Source organism: Lepidochelys olivacea (assembly GCF_965140295.1).
Source record: "Lepidochelys olivacea isolate rLepOli2 genome assembly, chromosome: 1".
Taxonomy (NCBI): Eukaryota; Metazoa; Chordata; order Testudines; family Cheloniidae; genus Lepidochelys; species Lepidochelys olivacea.
The window spans coordinates 264,002,031-264,016,828 of record NC_140411.1 but is presented as its reverse complement, the minus strand read 5'-3'; the positions used below and the strand labels follow the sequence as shown (position 1 = coordinate 264,016,828).

The window sequence follows — 14,798 nt, the reverse complement described above, 5'->3', positions numbered from 1 at the left end:
GAGTACATTAAATTCATACAGCCCGAGATGTGTGATGAAGGCTGACCTTTCCTTGGCAGATTCATCTAGCGGTACCTGCCAGTACCCCTTGGTTAAGTCCAAGGTAGAGATGAACTGGGCCCTTCCCAGTTTCTCTAATAGTTCATCTGTGCGTGGCATGGGATAGTTGTCTGGGCGAGTTACAGCATTTAGCTTACGGTAGTCCACGCAAAAACGTATTTCCCCATCTGGTTTGGGAACTAGAACCACTGGAGATGCCCATGCACTTTCAGAGGGGCGGATTACACCCATCTGTAACATATCCTGGATCTCCCGTTCTATAGCAGTTTTAGCTTGAGGAGACACCCGGTAAGGTTGGACCCTAATTGGGTGAGCATTACCTGTGTCAATGGAGTGGTATGCCCGTTCAGTCAGTCCTGGGGTGGCTGAGAACGTTGGCGCGTAGCTAGTGCACAGCTCCTGGATCTGCTGTCGCTGCATACGCCCAAGGGTCATGGAGAGGTTCACCTCTTCCACACCACCAGCACATTTCCCTTCGTAGTAGACACCTTCAGGCCACTCAGCGTCGTCTCCTCCCTGGGCTGTAAACTGACAAACCTTTAATTCTCTGGAATAAAAGGGCTTTAGAGAATTAATATGATACACCTTAGGCTTTCGGTTGGAGGTGGGGAATGCTATGAGATAATTAACAGCTCCCAGGCGCTCCTGGACCACGAATGGCCCTTCCCACGATGCTTCCATTTTATGGGCCTGGAGCGCCTTTAAGACCATGACCTGGTCTCCTACTTTGAAGGAACGCTCCCTGGCATGTTTATCATACCAGGCTTTTTGCTCTTTTTGAGCATCCTGTAAGTTTTCTCTAGCAAGGGCTAAAGAGGTTCGGAGGGTGTTTTGTAGGTTGGTTACAAAGTCCAGAATGTTAGTTCCTGGAGAAGGTGTAAATCCCTCCCATTGCTGCTTCACCAACTGCAATGGCCCCTTAACCTCACGGCCATATACAAGTTCAAATGGGGAAAACCCTAAACTGGGATGTGGTACAGCTCTGTAGGCAAAGAGCAACTGCTGCAATACTAGGTCCCAATCATTGGAGTGCTCATTTACGAATTTACGTATCATGGCCCCCAAAGTTCCATTAAACTTCTCCACCATGCCATTTGTTTGATGATGGTAAGGAGTGGCAACCAAGTGATTTACCCCATGAGCTTCCCAAAGGTTTTTCATAGTTCCTGCCAGGAAATTAGTCCCTGCATCTGTGAGGATGTCGGAGGGCCAACCTACCCTGGCAAAAATGTCTGCTAGTGCCTGGCACACACTTTTAGCCCTGGTGTTGCTTAGAGCTACTGCTTCCGGCCATTGGGTGGCAAAATCCATGAAAGTCAGTATGTACTGCTTTCCTCTGGGTGTCTTTTTCGGAAAAGGACCCAGAATATCCACAGCTACTCGCTGAAATGGAACTTCAATGATGGGGAGTGGCTGGAGAGGAGCTTTGACCTGGTCTTGGGGTTTTCCCACTCTTTGGCACACCTCACAAGACTGGACATAGGTAGAAACATCCTTGCCCATTCCCTCCCAGTGGAATGACCCCCCCAAACGGTCTTTGGTCCTGTTCACCCCAGCATGGCCACTAGGGTGATCATGGGCTAAGCTCAAGAGCTTGGCCCGGTATTTAGTTGGAACTACCAACTGTCTCTGAGGATGCCAGTCTTCCTGGTGTCCCCCAGAAAGAGTTTCCTTGTATAAAAGTCCTCTTTCTACAACAAACCTGGATCGATTAGAAGAGCTGAGAGGCGGTGGGTTGCTCCGTGCCGCCGTCCAAGCTCTCTGGAGGCTTTCATCTGCTTCCTGTTCGGTCTGGAACTGTTCCCTTGATGCTGGAGACATCAGTTCCTCATGGGATTGTGGACCTAGGCTTGGTCCCTCTGGAAGCGATATAGGGGATGGAGCTGTTTCTGTTGACTGTGAACCGCTCTCCGCTGGTGCACTATGTTGGGATTCAGGCTCCGGCTGAGCCTCTTGTGTAGGGTTATCGGCTGCTGCCAGTTCAGGTTCGGTGGGGCCCTCTGGTGTTGAGGTTGCAAGTACTGGATTCAGGGCTGACACGGGGTCTGGTGTTGGTTGTTCGGCTGGTTCCGGTTCTGGGACTGGTTCCGTCTGGGTCTCTGGGACTGGATCCACTACTGCTGTTGCAGACATTGGCCTGGGGTCCAGGTCCATCACCTCTGACTGGGTCCTGATAGAAGTTTCCGGAACAGAGCTAGGCCTCACGGCTTGTTTAGCCTGGTTGCGGGTGACCATTCCCACCCTCTTGGCCTGCTTCACATGATTGGCCAAGTCTTCCCCCAACAGCATGGGGATGGGATAATCATCATAGACTGCAAAAGTCCACATTCCTGACCAGCCCTTGTACTGGACAGGCAACTTGGCTGTAGGCAAATTGAAAGAGTTGGACTTGAAGGGTTGAATCGTCACTTGGATCTCTGGGTTGATTAAATTGGGGTCCACTAAGGAAGCATGGATAGCTGACACTTGTGCTCCGGTGTCCCTCCACGCGGTGACCTTCTTCCCACCCACACTCACAGTTTCCCTCCGCTCCAAGGGTATCTGGGAGGTATCTGGGCCTGTGGACCTCTGGTGTGATTCCGGTGCAATGAACTGTAATCTGTTGGGGTTCTTGGGGCAGTTGGCCTTTACATGCCCCAGCTCGTTACACTTAAAACATCGTCCAGCTGACGGGTCACTGGGGCGAGGAGGGTTGCTGGAGAACGGGGTGGTGGGACGATAAGGGGTCTGGAGGGTTCTTTGGGAGGTAGGTGGGGCTTTGGGCGGCCCCCGGTAATAGGGTGTGGTCTGGGGTGGTCCCTTCTGGTCTCCGCTCCAACTGCGACCAGTTTTCTTCTTCTCTGCCACCTCCACCCATCTGGCTCCAATCTCTCCTGCCTCAATTACAGTTTTGGGTTTCCCATCTAGGATGTATCTTTCTATTTCCTCAGGAACACCCTCTAAGAATTGTTCCATTTGCATTAGGAAGGGCAAATTTACTGGAGATTCAACACTTGCTCCTGATATCCAGGCATCCCAATGTTTTACAATGTGGTAGGCATGTCGGGTAAATGACATGTCTGGTTTCCACCTTAGGGCTCTGAACCTCCGACGAGACTGCTCGGGTGTTATCCCCATTCTGACTCTCGCCTTGGATTTAAACAGTTCATACTTGTTCATGTGTTCTTTAGGCATTTCAGCTGCCACCTCAGCTAAGGGTCCACTGAGCTGCGGCCTCAGCTCTACCATGTATTGGTCAGTAGAGATGTTGTACCCAAGGCAGGCCCTTTCGAAGTTTTCTAAGAAGGCCTCAGTATCATCACCTGCCTTGTAGGTGGGGAACTTTCTGGGATGGGAAGTGGTACCTGGAGAAGGATTGCTAGGGTTTGTTGGTATATTCTGCTGGGCCTTTATCCTCTCCATCTCCTCCACATGCTTCCTCTCTTTTTCCTTCTCCTCCTCCTTCAGCCGCATGAGTTCTATCTGTCTTTCATGTTCCCTTTGTTTTTCCTCAGCCTGAAATTTGGCTAATTCCAGCTGTAGTCGAGCTGAGGATTTGGCCATTCTAACCTCTCTGTTTTTAACTAACTTTACACCCGAGGTTTAGAAATAAACAAACAAAACTTGGCTGTAAACTTTTGCTGTGCTGGAATAGAGTACCTATTCTCTGATAGTGATTGTCAGCCTACAGAAAAAGACAATTCCCTTGTCTCTGCTCTGGGCCCAAATTAAAGCAAAAAACCTCCAACTACTTGGAAAACTGCTTACCCAGCCCAAAGAAAAAAAAAAAATTTCTTTTCAAACCTGTGCTCCTTGTAAAACAAAAAAAAAATCAAAATCCTAAAAAAACCCTGCCACTTTTGTCTCCAGGCAAATGGGTAGAGCACACACCCCCTATTTACTTTTAGGAAGAAAAGAAAAAAAAAACCTCTGGGTTGGAAGACTGTGAATTTCCCTGCAGGAGTTAAGTACCCTGCCTCTAGGCAAAGAAAACCTGCAATTCACAAGATAATCCCCTTTTGTCTCTGCTTGGCCACAAAGCAGAGAGAAACCAAGCTGCTTTCAGTTTCAAAGCTGCCTTCTGGACTTCCTAAAAATTCCTTTTTAAAATCTGTATTTCTAGTTCAAAAAATCTCAACTGGATCTCAAAATGATTTCAGGTTAATCCCACCACTGTGCCACCATGTCACGGTTCCTCCCCCACTCTGAACTCTAGGGTACAGATGTGGGGACCTGCATGAAAAACCTCCTAAGCTTATCTTTACCAGCTTAGGTCAAAACTTCCCCAAGGTAACAAATATTACCCCCGTTATCCTTGGAATGGCCGCTACCACCACCAAACTAATACTGGTTACTGGGGAAGAGCTGTTTGGACGCGTCCTTCCCCCCAAAATACTTCACAAAACCTTGCACCCCACTTCCTGGACAAGGTTTGGTAAAAAGCCTCACCAATTTGCATAGGTGACCACAGACCCAGACCCTTGGATCTTAAGAACAATGAACAATCCTCCCAACACTTGCACCCCCCCTTTCCTGGGAAATGTTGGATAAAAAGCCTCACCAATTTGCATAGGTGACCACAAACCCAAACCCTTGGATCTGAGAACAATGAAAAAGCATTCAGTGTTTTACAAGAAGACTTTTAATAAAAAATAGAAGTAAATAGAAATAAAGAAATCCCCCCTGTAAAATCAGGATGGTATATATCTTACAGGGTAATTAGATTAAAAAAACATAGAGAACCCCTCTAGGCAAAACCTTAAGTTACAAAAAAGATACACAGACAGAAATAGTTATTCTATTCAGCACAATTCTTTTCTCAGCCATTTAAAGAAATCATAATCTAACACATACCTAGCTAGATTACTTACTAAAAGTTCTAAGACTCCATTCCTGTTCTGTCCCCGGCCAAGACGACTACAGACAGACACCCAAACCCTTTGTTTCTCTCCCTCCTCCCAGCTTTTGAAAGTATCTTGTCTCCTCATTGGTCATTTTGGTCAGGTGCCAGCGAGGTTACCTTTAGCTTCTTAACCCTTTACAGGTGAGAGGAGCTTTCCCCTGGCCAGGAGGGATTTCAAAGGGGTTTACCCTTCCCTTTATATTTATGACAGTACTTCTATCATAAACAGTCACATTAATAGCAGCATTTGGGCTGGAGATGGGCCCAGTGATTTACCAAATACACAATACAGTAAAAGCTGTATTGTCCGGCATTTCCCCAACCAGAAAGCTCTATAAACTGGCATTTCTGATCTGTATTGAAATTCCAGTTTATAGTCTGGTTGCCACGGGGCTGGCAGGGGGTTGGGGCGCCGGAGGGAGTGTGGAGCGCGGGATCTGGAGGGAGTTTCGGTGTGGGAGAGGGCTCAGGGCAGCAGGTTGGGGCACGGAGGGAGGTGCGGGGTGCCAGATCCGGGGGGCGCTCACCTCAGGCAGCTCCCTGCAAGTGGCAACCTGTCCCAACGGCTCCAATGCAGAGGCACGGCAGGCGGCTCTGTGTGATGCCTCCGCCCATAGGCACTGCCCGCGCAGCTCCCACTGGCCATGGATCCCAGCCCATGGGAGCTGCGGAGCTAGCTCTCGGGGCAGGGCGGAGCCGCTTGCTGAGCCTCCTCCTAGGAGCAGCTGGGACAGGTCGCTGCTTGCGGGGAGCCGCCCGAGGTGAGTGCCCCCTGGATCTGGCACCGTGCACCCCATCCTGCGCCCCCTCCCACGCCCAAACTCCCTCCTTCTTAGTTAACTAGCATTTTTCACTTACCAGCAACCCCCATTCCCCCAACATGCCAGATAAAACTGCTTTTACTGTATTATCTTCGTGTAGGATATTTTTGTCTAAATTAGACTGTAAGCTCCTTGAGGCAGAGACAATATTTTATATGTTTTTTGTTCAGGGCAGCACATGCTAATGGCATTTAATAAAGAGGAATAATAAGAACTCTCAGTGAAGTGTTCCAAAATGTACTGTACTTATATATATTATAATACACCAGCCATTCTATTGCCTGCTTAAGGTCATTCTGCTGACCTTGGACTTTGCATTTGCTTCCCTAGATTTGGATGGGGATTATAGTTTTGCTGCCTTTGTATGAGAGCCCTTGCTAACATAGTTGGCCTAGAAGTCAAAATCTAGCACTTCCTTCTATTGCCAGTTCTTGGTGGTCCCCCAGGAGTAAAGAGCTAGTACTACCAGATTGTCTTTCTGTTTAAAGTCTCATACAGTGCCCTGCATCAACATATCTAACTGTTTCACAAAACTAGAAAGGAAAGATGGTTTGTGTTTCTTAAAGTGAGGAGAATCCTGCTTTAGTGTTTTGGGGTTTGTGTTTTTTGTTGTTTTGTTTTTGTTTTTGGAAGGGGGCCAGAGAAGTGATTGATAGCACCTTCACAAGCCTGTTAACTTACTGGGAATTTTCAAAGATCAATGGACAAACAGAAAAAGCAGAGCACTTTCTCTGCTCTGATTCTGGTCTTTCTACATCTCTCACTCTCTACAGAGATCCCAGGACCAGACATGGTGACGGTAAATGTTTAAAAAACTGTTGAGAACAGGGTAGTTTATGAGAACGATGTCACACATTCAGCAAAGTCTTACAGGGGTCAGTGGTTAGATCTCTGTTGTTTCTGGTTAGGTTACTGACTTAGAAAATTAAAAAACATACAATGAGCAGAGCTAGTGTATGAGTCCTTCCATTCAGGAGCTATGTAAGTCTAGACTTTTAATTATTGTGTGGTTTCACAAAAAACGAAGAAGCATCCATTCTGTAGCAACCATTATCTACCTTTCTTCCACAATAAAACCTGCCCAAAATCAACAGCTGTACACTGCATTTCAGCTAGGAAAAAAGATAGCTTAAACTATTGGTCACCAGTGGCTTATAAACGGGAATTGACATTGCAGATGAGGGCACTAGAGGTTGCTTTTTGTTTGTTTTTTTTAATTGTTCCCTAGACTCCTGGCAGTTAATGCCAGTACTCTGAGTGATCTTTCTCAATAGCTCACCTTTTTTTAGCCTCATGGTGGAAAATGAAATAAGGATCAGATTCCTTGGAGAGAGTAAAAGAAGAACTGAAGGTGGGAAACGCAGTGAATTGTCACATTTTTGAACACTTTCACTTAATAAATGGTGTATCATTTCTGTGGCTGAGCATAACTCTTCGTAAGTATCCAGTTCTCATTAGACAAACTTAATTCACAATATGAATGGACCCTGTAGCTTACTCAGGTGGCTGCTGCTGGCACACCTATAGCTGGTAGCTCTACCGCCTAGAACACAAGGATTGCACACTATGCCAAAATAATGGGAAGTAAGCACCCCCTCTTCATCTTTAGTAGTTTTAAGACCAAATCTGGCATTTGGTGAAGGAAAAACATCAGATCACTGGGAGGGAAAACTCTTTTCTGGACTTCATATTACCTTCCTTTTGAGTCACTTTAAGTTACACAAAGTATAGAGCTTTTCAAAATGAGCTTTTTTTCCTCTTTCTGTGTGACTCACATGAGATGGATTAGGTCTATAAAATCCCAACTTTCCTATTTTACTTCCATTTCATTGTTCAGAATGGAACAGAGCTAAGGCAAAGTCACCTATTCACCTCCTGCCATAACAAGTAGTATCCATGGTAAACCAGGGTTGGTGATAGTGGCACCAATCCATGACTGTTTTGTGTTCTTTTTATTATCTTTTTAATATCATATTTTATATAGTCATCATCCCAAAGCATTCTATGAACAATAGTTATTCAGAAAATATTTCATCCAGCACTGGTACTGTACCAGCACAATACTGGTCAGATATTTAACAAAGCACAATAATGCTATTTATACCTAAGAACAAGGAGTGAAGAATAATATTTTGTTAAAGTGAAATCATGGATAATTGCATTTTGCCTACATAAAATTATCCTCTGACGGGGAATTTGGGCAGAACACTGGAGCAAACAGACTTTCAAAGTGTGCCATTGAATTTTTGTATGACCACACGTAGTCAGGGACCCAGCTTGTCTTTTTCCCAAGATAGCGTTTATCTAGCAGCACAATATCCTCAAAACAGTGCTGGGGCTTTAGTTTATTACTGACTCCAGAAAAGAGTATGTTATACTGAATTATAGACACTGCTTCCTGTAGGTTTTCCTCTGGGTGTTTCCCCAAGTACTGATCAGGACCAATTACTTTTCTTAGATGTGATCAGACCATAACCTGAAGTCTTCCTACTTGTTATGGAATTTGTGCCTCTTAATAATGATGAAAATCTCAGTTCAGTTTTGGACTCTTTTTCCTACTTCAACTGCTACCAAAGAACAATGAGGATAATGAACAGGAATGACAAAACTTTCTTGGCAGCTGGCCATGACTGTGGAACTTGCTGCAGGAGATCAGAATGACTGTAAACCTTGCCATCATCAGTGCGGAATGCAAAACTTACTTCTTCCACTTAGCTTTTCCACAATAACAAAAACTGTGTGAGGGAGAGAAACAGATTCTTCTTTAGAATTTGTAAGGCGCTCAGATCCTATAGTGATGGGTGAAGTATTAATTGCCTAAAATAATATGAGTTAGTCAGGTCTGTAATCTTTATGGGGAAAGTGAACTAAGTCTAGTGGAGTATTCAGCCCATCACATAATGATGGATGGGGACATGATGGTATCTCTGGCACATACATATGGAAATAACATATAGGATGTTATGGTTTCTAGCCATTAATGGGAAAATAGTCCAGGTCTCCAGCCATTTTGTGTTGTGTGTTTGGAGTTCATAAAACAGTGTATAGAATTTTCTAGGGGATAGTTTGCAGGAAGGGAAAAAGGGGTGTCTGTGGCTATATTCTGAAAGTTCATTGGGAGGCTGTATTTTACAAATATGGGAATACAGGTATTATGAAGAGGAAAAACTAGAACTCTAAGATTAATGCCCCAGTTGACTGTGTCTTGGAAATGTGTAGTATTAGCCTGAGTTGTATGAGATGTATGGATATTACTTTAATAAAATGCAATTTTTTAAAAATAACTATGTGGAGGGGAATGTGCTGGGATAAGGTGATCTCCAACTAGAAAGTAGAAGATGAGTGGGAATGTGGGGGGAAAAAATAAATCTCAAGAATTTCTTGACCTTTGAACATTCTGATTTTTATAAATTAATTTTCCATTACCTTGATTAATTTATAAAGAAAATATATTCTTAACTTTTACTCTCCTTAAATATTTATTTATATTTTGTTTGGATCTTGTATAATATAAATTGCTATGGATTTATGAACTTAAATATCTTGGTAGATGTGTGTGGGGGTCTCTTTTGGGGTCTCTTTGAGCCCTCCATTGCCTTGAGGAGGCATGAAAGAACACTGAGGTATATATAACTTATTGCCCTGACACATGAAGATGCACATCGTGATGGGCATACACGTAAGCAAGGGGAAAATTAAACACATAAGCCAGTTTCAGTTCTCAAGTAGGTACTAGACTATAATGCATAGTGAAGTGACCTGGGAAGCCAGAGTATAGAGCAGTGGTCCCCAGACTGTGGGGTGTAATCTCCCCCAGGGGGACCCAGAGGAACATGCGGGGGGAGGGGCTGGCCAGCCCCCACAAGGGGTGGGGAGGGAGCACCACCTAGCTCTGAGCTCAGTCCCACAGCTCCACTCCGCCCCCAGACCAGCTCTGCCTCCAGTGGCAGCTGCACTCTGCCCCCTGCTCTGTCCCCAGCCTAGCTCCAGCCCCAACCACAGCTCCACTCTACCTGCCACTCCAGCTCTGGTTCCGGTCCCTCCTCTGCTCCCATCCCAGTTCTGGCCCCAGCTGCAACTCCACTTCCTGCCCAGTTCTGCCCTCTTTCCCTCTCTGCCCCCAGGCTAGCCCCGTCTCTAGCCCTAGCTCCTCCCCCAACCCCAGTTCTGTCCCCAGCTCTGCCTTCAGCCCAAGTTCCTCTGCTACGGAAGCCATGGCTGTGCAGTAACTGGGGGGAGGGAGTGGGTAGCAGGGACAGATTCCATTACTGGTGAGAGGGGGTGCGACAGGAAAAGTTTGGGCACCACTGATGTAGCAAAACCACACTAGAGCAATCCTACAAGGCAGGATAAGAAGATTGGAGTCTGGCTGTGGATAGAGAAGGGAGCAAAGCCATACCTATTTTCAATTGGTTTCTTACATTCCCCATAAATGGACTCTATGTAAACACTCAAGTTGTTGTTTCGTTTTGTTTTTACATTCAACCAAAGTGTGTGTGTGTTTTATACAAAGACATCACACCTAGAGGTGATATTAAGGTGTTAAATTGCAGAGTCATGTGATAACACTTTTGATTGCCTCCTAATCCTCTGTCCACTAATCCACATCCCAGGGGGATTTATTCTAATTTTTCAGGGCCCCCGAACAACTTCAAACTGCTGCTTCATTAAAAAAGCAAAAACAAAACTTTTTTCTCTTAAATGGGGAATTTTCCGTTCCATAACTCCTGCCTAAGGCCCAGATAAAACCTTCAGATAGGGATGGATTTTCTGTGTTTGAAAACTGTCATAATATTGGGGTTAACTATACATCTGCCCCCTTCATGACTTCCTCAAGGGCATACCCTTAGGTCTCAAGCCTCTAGCTCAGGGGCGGACAAATTTTTTGGCCTGAGGGCCACATCAGGTTTCCAAAATTGTATGGAGGGCTGGTTAGGGGAGGCTGTGTCTCCACAAACAGCCAGGCATGGCCAGGCCCCTGCCTCATATCCGACCGACCCCCCCACCCCCCGCTTCTCGCCCCCTGATGTCTCCCCTGGCACTCCTGCCCCATCCAAACCCTGTCCCCTGAGGGCCCCCCGGAACTCCTGCCCCATCCACCACCCCCTGCTCCCTCTCCCCTGACCACCCCTGCACCCCCACTCCTGACTGCCCCCTGCCGCCCCATCCACCCCCCCCCAATTCCTGACTGTCCCATCCAACCCCCCTGTTCCCCGCCCTCTGACTGCCCCGACCTCTATCCACACCCCTGACCACAGCCCCCCAGCTCTGCTGCCCTCTATGCAACCCCCCGTCCCCTTACTGTGCTGCCTGGAACACCGGTGGCTGGTGGTGCACCGGGTCAGGCTGGGGCTCTGCAACTGCGCTGCTCGGCCGCCCAGAGCGTTGCTCCGATGGTGCGGCACGCTGAGGCTGCAGGGGAGGGGGAACAGCAGGGGAGGTGCCAGGGACTAGCCTGCCAGGGCAGGAGCTCAGGGGCCGGGCAAGAGGGTCCTGCTGGCCGGATGTGGCCCGCGGGCCATAGTTTGTCCACCTCTGCTCTAGCTGTACCTTTTTTCAGAGCAGGAACCGGTGTTCCTCTCTCTCCAGATCCGAATTTTAGAGCTGCAGTCTCCTTACAATTCACTATGATTATTATCCCAGCCAGTCTGACTTTATTTCAGCACCGGCAGTTCTGCTGTTTCTCAGGGACAATAACAGTTAATCAGGGACCAGTCAGCTTTCACAAAACATAGTACAATTATTTATGACAAAAGCATTACAGAGAAAACACATCATAAAACAATAAACAGCCTACATACATGCTAAACTTACCAGCTATTTCCATCATCCGCATGAAATCCTGGTAGGTCCATATACAAATTTGTCAGTTCTTTGTTGCAGAATGGGTCTGTCCTGAGTAAAATCAGACTGACTCTGTACAGTTTGGGACCTTTGTCTTTCAGACCTCCTGAATCAGATAAATTAAGTCAATGCTACTTCTCCTGGGGGGTGTAGCTTCACCGGTGTGAATATCTGCATAACCAGCATTGAGAACTTGCATTAATTATTAACATCCCTCCTCTAAGTGATTCCAGATTACACAGGAATCCCATCCAGTGAGCCAGGAACACAGAGATACACATAACGCTTATTGATACAATAGTCAATGAATATCCCCTCGGTCCATAACCTTTGGCTCATCTCAATACTTGAGATTTTGAGGTTTCCACACTTCCAGGGTCTCACATCTGTCACAAAAATGCCACAGTTTCCAATCCTGTTATTGCTTGACCCTGCAGGACAAGAAATGGAAGCTGTATACCCATATACTAAGTAGTGTTGCATGGTGGATAGAGTACTGGACCGGGACTCAAGAGATATGGGTTCTATTTGTGGCTCTGCCACTGACTGTCTTAGTGACCTTGAGCAAATCACCTCACCTCTCTTTGCCTAATTATTCCCCATCTGTAAAATGGGAATAATGATACTGACCTTCCTTTGTAAAGTGCTTTGAGATCTACTGATGAAAAGTGCCATATAAGAGTATTGTATTGTTAGACCATTGCAAAGAGAGATTAACAGTTTTCCAGTGGGACATGGCAAGGCCTGGTATGGAGTCCAATATAAAGGACTTAATATATGTGAATTTTTTAGGTTTAGAAAAGTTATTTTAGGAGACAATCTTGCATTATCTGTGGAGCAGGATAGGGAAGGATGACCAGATGAACTAATAGCTCTTCTCCATCTGTAGTGTAGCCCCTTGTCTGAAAGAGGCAGGTTATACTATTTTCTAGGACTTCGTTGGCAATTTGGGAGGAAGATATCCAAGTTAATTTTCCACCACCACCACCCAATTTTAAATATCTGCCTTTTCCTCTCTTGCCTTAGATACAATCCCAGGGAGACAGTGCATGGCCTCCTGCTTCTTTCTGCTCAGACAATTTGATGATGTCCTGATTTACCTCAACTCAGTCAAGGTCAGTAGAGCACCTTAACTACTGTTGTGTTTACCAGCTTTTTCTGGTAAGAGCTTTTTCTCTCAGGCCTGTGTGTGCATAATTCCCATTGAGAGAAGAAGAGATCTTACTTATGTGGGATGGGAAACTTTCATTGGGTGCCTGATCTTTTTTTCTATCTTTTCTATCTTTTTCTTGTTGGAGAAGTGAAAACAATGACGCATTCTTGTATATAATATTGATATACATAACATCAAGAGGTTTATCTTCAGCTGCAAACCAGCGTTCTCTACTTGCTGAGTGACAGGAGCTGCCTGCCTTCCAAACTCAACCAACAGAGGGAACTAATATATTCATGGGAAAGCCTGACCTTGTAGCCTTTGATTAATTTAGCATGCAAATTGCACAAGTCACTAATAACAGGTTATTTTGCTCAAGTGGCTACACAAATTTATTATAGGAGATGAGATTGGTGAGTCACACACAGAGACACGAGGACTTTATTTAGTATTTAAATACATACAGATATAATAGCAATAATAGAAAAGCAAAATAAGTATAGCAGAACAATCCCCTGCATTATGCATTCTCACAACCATATGGGGACAATCAGAAGTATCAGAGGATGGAAGGAAAAGTAAGTGGAGAACATCAGAAGTGAGGTGTGTCAATCGAAACTTCCACATCCTGTCATGATGATGTGCCCACTGATGTAACCATATTTAGATTGCCTATCAGCTCCTGTCCATGTGTGGCTTTCGGGGAAACCATAATTGGGGTTCTGATTGCTGACATAAGCTATTTGTGTCAATACATTTCCCAATATTTCCAACACATTAACGTGATTAACCTGATGGTTACATGTACCAAAAATCCCCTAAATATCTGTTGTTTCAAGATTAAACTCCTCTTTTGTGGTTTATTTGTTTACACAAGATGCATATTACTAAATCTTATAACCGTAGGTCAAGCACTTCAGGCTAACTATCTAGGCCTCCTACTTTTGCAGAGCTTATAACACATATTTTTACATTTGTTTTCCCTAATTGCATTACAGCTTTAATTATTTTTATCATCAACATCTTTACACATTTTAACTTTCCCTAACGTATAGGCTATAATTTGATTTTAAACGTAAACCTTCCAAGAGCAAATCAGGGGTCAAGGGTGAATATCAGTTTATCCCATCCAGCACAGTGCAATATACACTTGTTTGTCATTTGCATGCCTGAAGGAGCAGCTTCCTGAGCTCAGCTGGTGAAGAGATTCTGATTTGCACTAGAGCAGATCTTTCCTGAGCCACCCACTAGAGGACACTAGTGTATGCAGGCGTGCACACACACCCTCCCTTGTTCCTTTGTTCAATTCACTTGGAATATGTACAAACAGTTCCTGTAGTTTATTTGATATTATTTATATTATCTCAGTATAATATAGCAGAGTTCGAAGTAACTGTGGAAATGGGTAGTAGATGAGAAGGAAAGCAGATTAGAAATTAAACATGCAGATGAGATGACTAAAATAAAGCACTAGGACATGAAGCTGATAAACAATGACTGTTGGATTAAAGGGCAGCTAAGGAGTGCCAGAGAAATAGGGTGCTGTACAAAGGCAGTTCCAGAAGTCTGATAACCCAGCCTATGAGTGCTTGAACATTCCCTGCTGACTAAGGCCTGGTGCCAGTTGGCACCAGGCCCCTCCATACTTTCCAGATCAGGGGTGTTTATGTTAACCCCTTGTATACCAGGGAAAGCATTGCCAGTGCTTTCAATCATAAAGAGCTCACAAAAGAGTCTAATATGTCCATACCTACAGATGAAAGATGGGTCCCTACACATGGCTAAACATTAACAAGGGTGGGTAAGGGAATAGTACTTTGATGCTCCCAAACAAAGCAGCCAATGATCTTTTAGGCCATCTCAGCCCTACAGCTTTTATCCATGATTTTGTAAACACTTAGAGGCCAGAGCAGTTTAACTGGATACATATAACAGGGCAGTTTTTTTGCCCAAAGAGCCTTGTTTGTACATCTGCACTTACTATGCTGTCTAACCATGGTTATCAGTGCATTCCGGGAAAATCTGGGCAACTACCCTG

The 14,798-nt window shown here is 45.2% G+C and overlaps 1 protein-coding gene across 5 annotated transcripts in view; it reads left to right on the top strand.

Moving 5' to 3' along the window:
• The window catches only part of IFT56 (intraflagellar transport 56), an 89,439-nt gene that overhangs the window by 57,492 nt on the left and 17,149 nt on the right, over positions 1-14,798 (top strand). For all 5 annotated transcript variants that reach the window (XM_084617790.1, XM_084617789.1, XM_084617793.1 and 2 more), the window contains one exon: positions 12,634-12,722. In XM_084617790.1, coding sequence (XP_084473916.1) covers positions 12,634-12,722 — 89 coding nt within the window. The remainder of the gene's footprint in view (positions 1-12,633; positions 12,723-14,798) is intronic.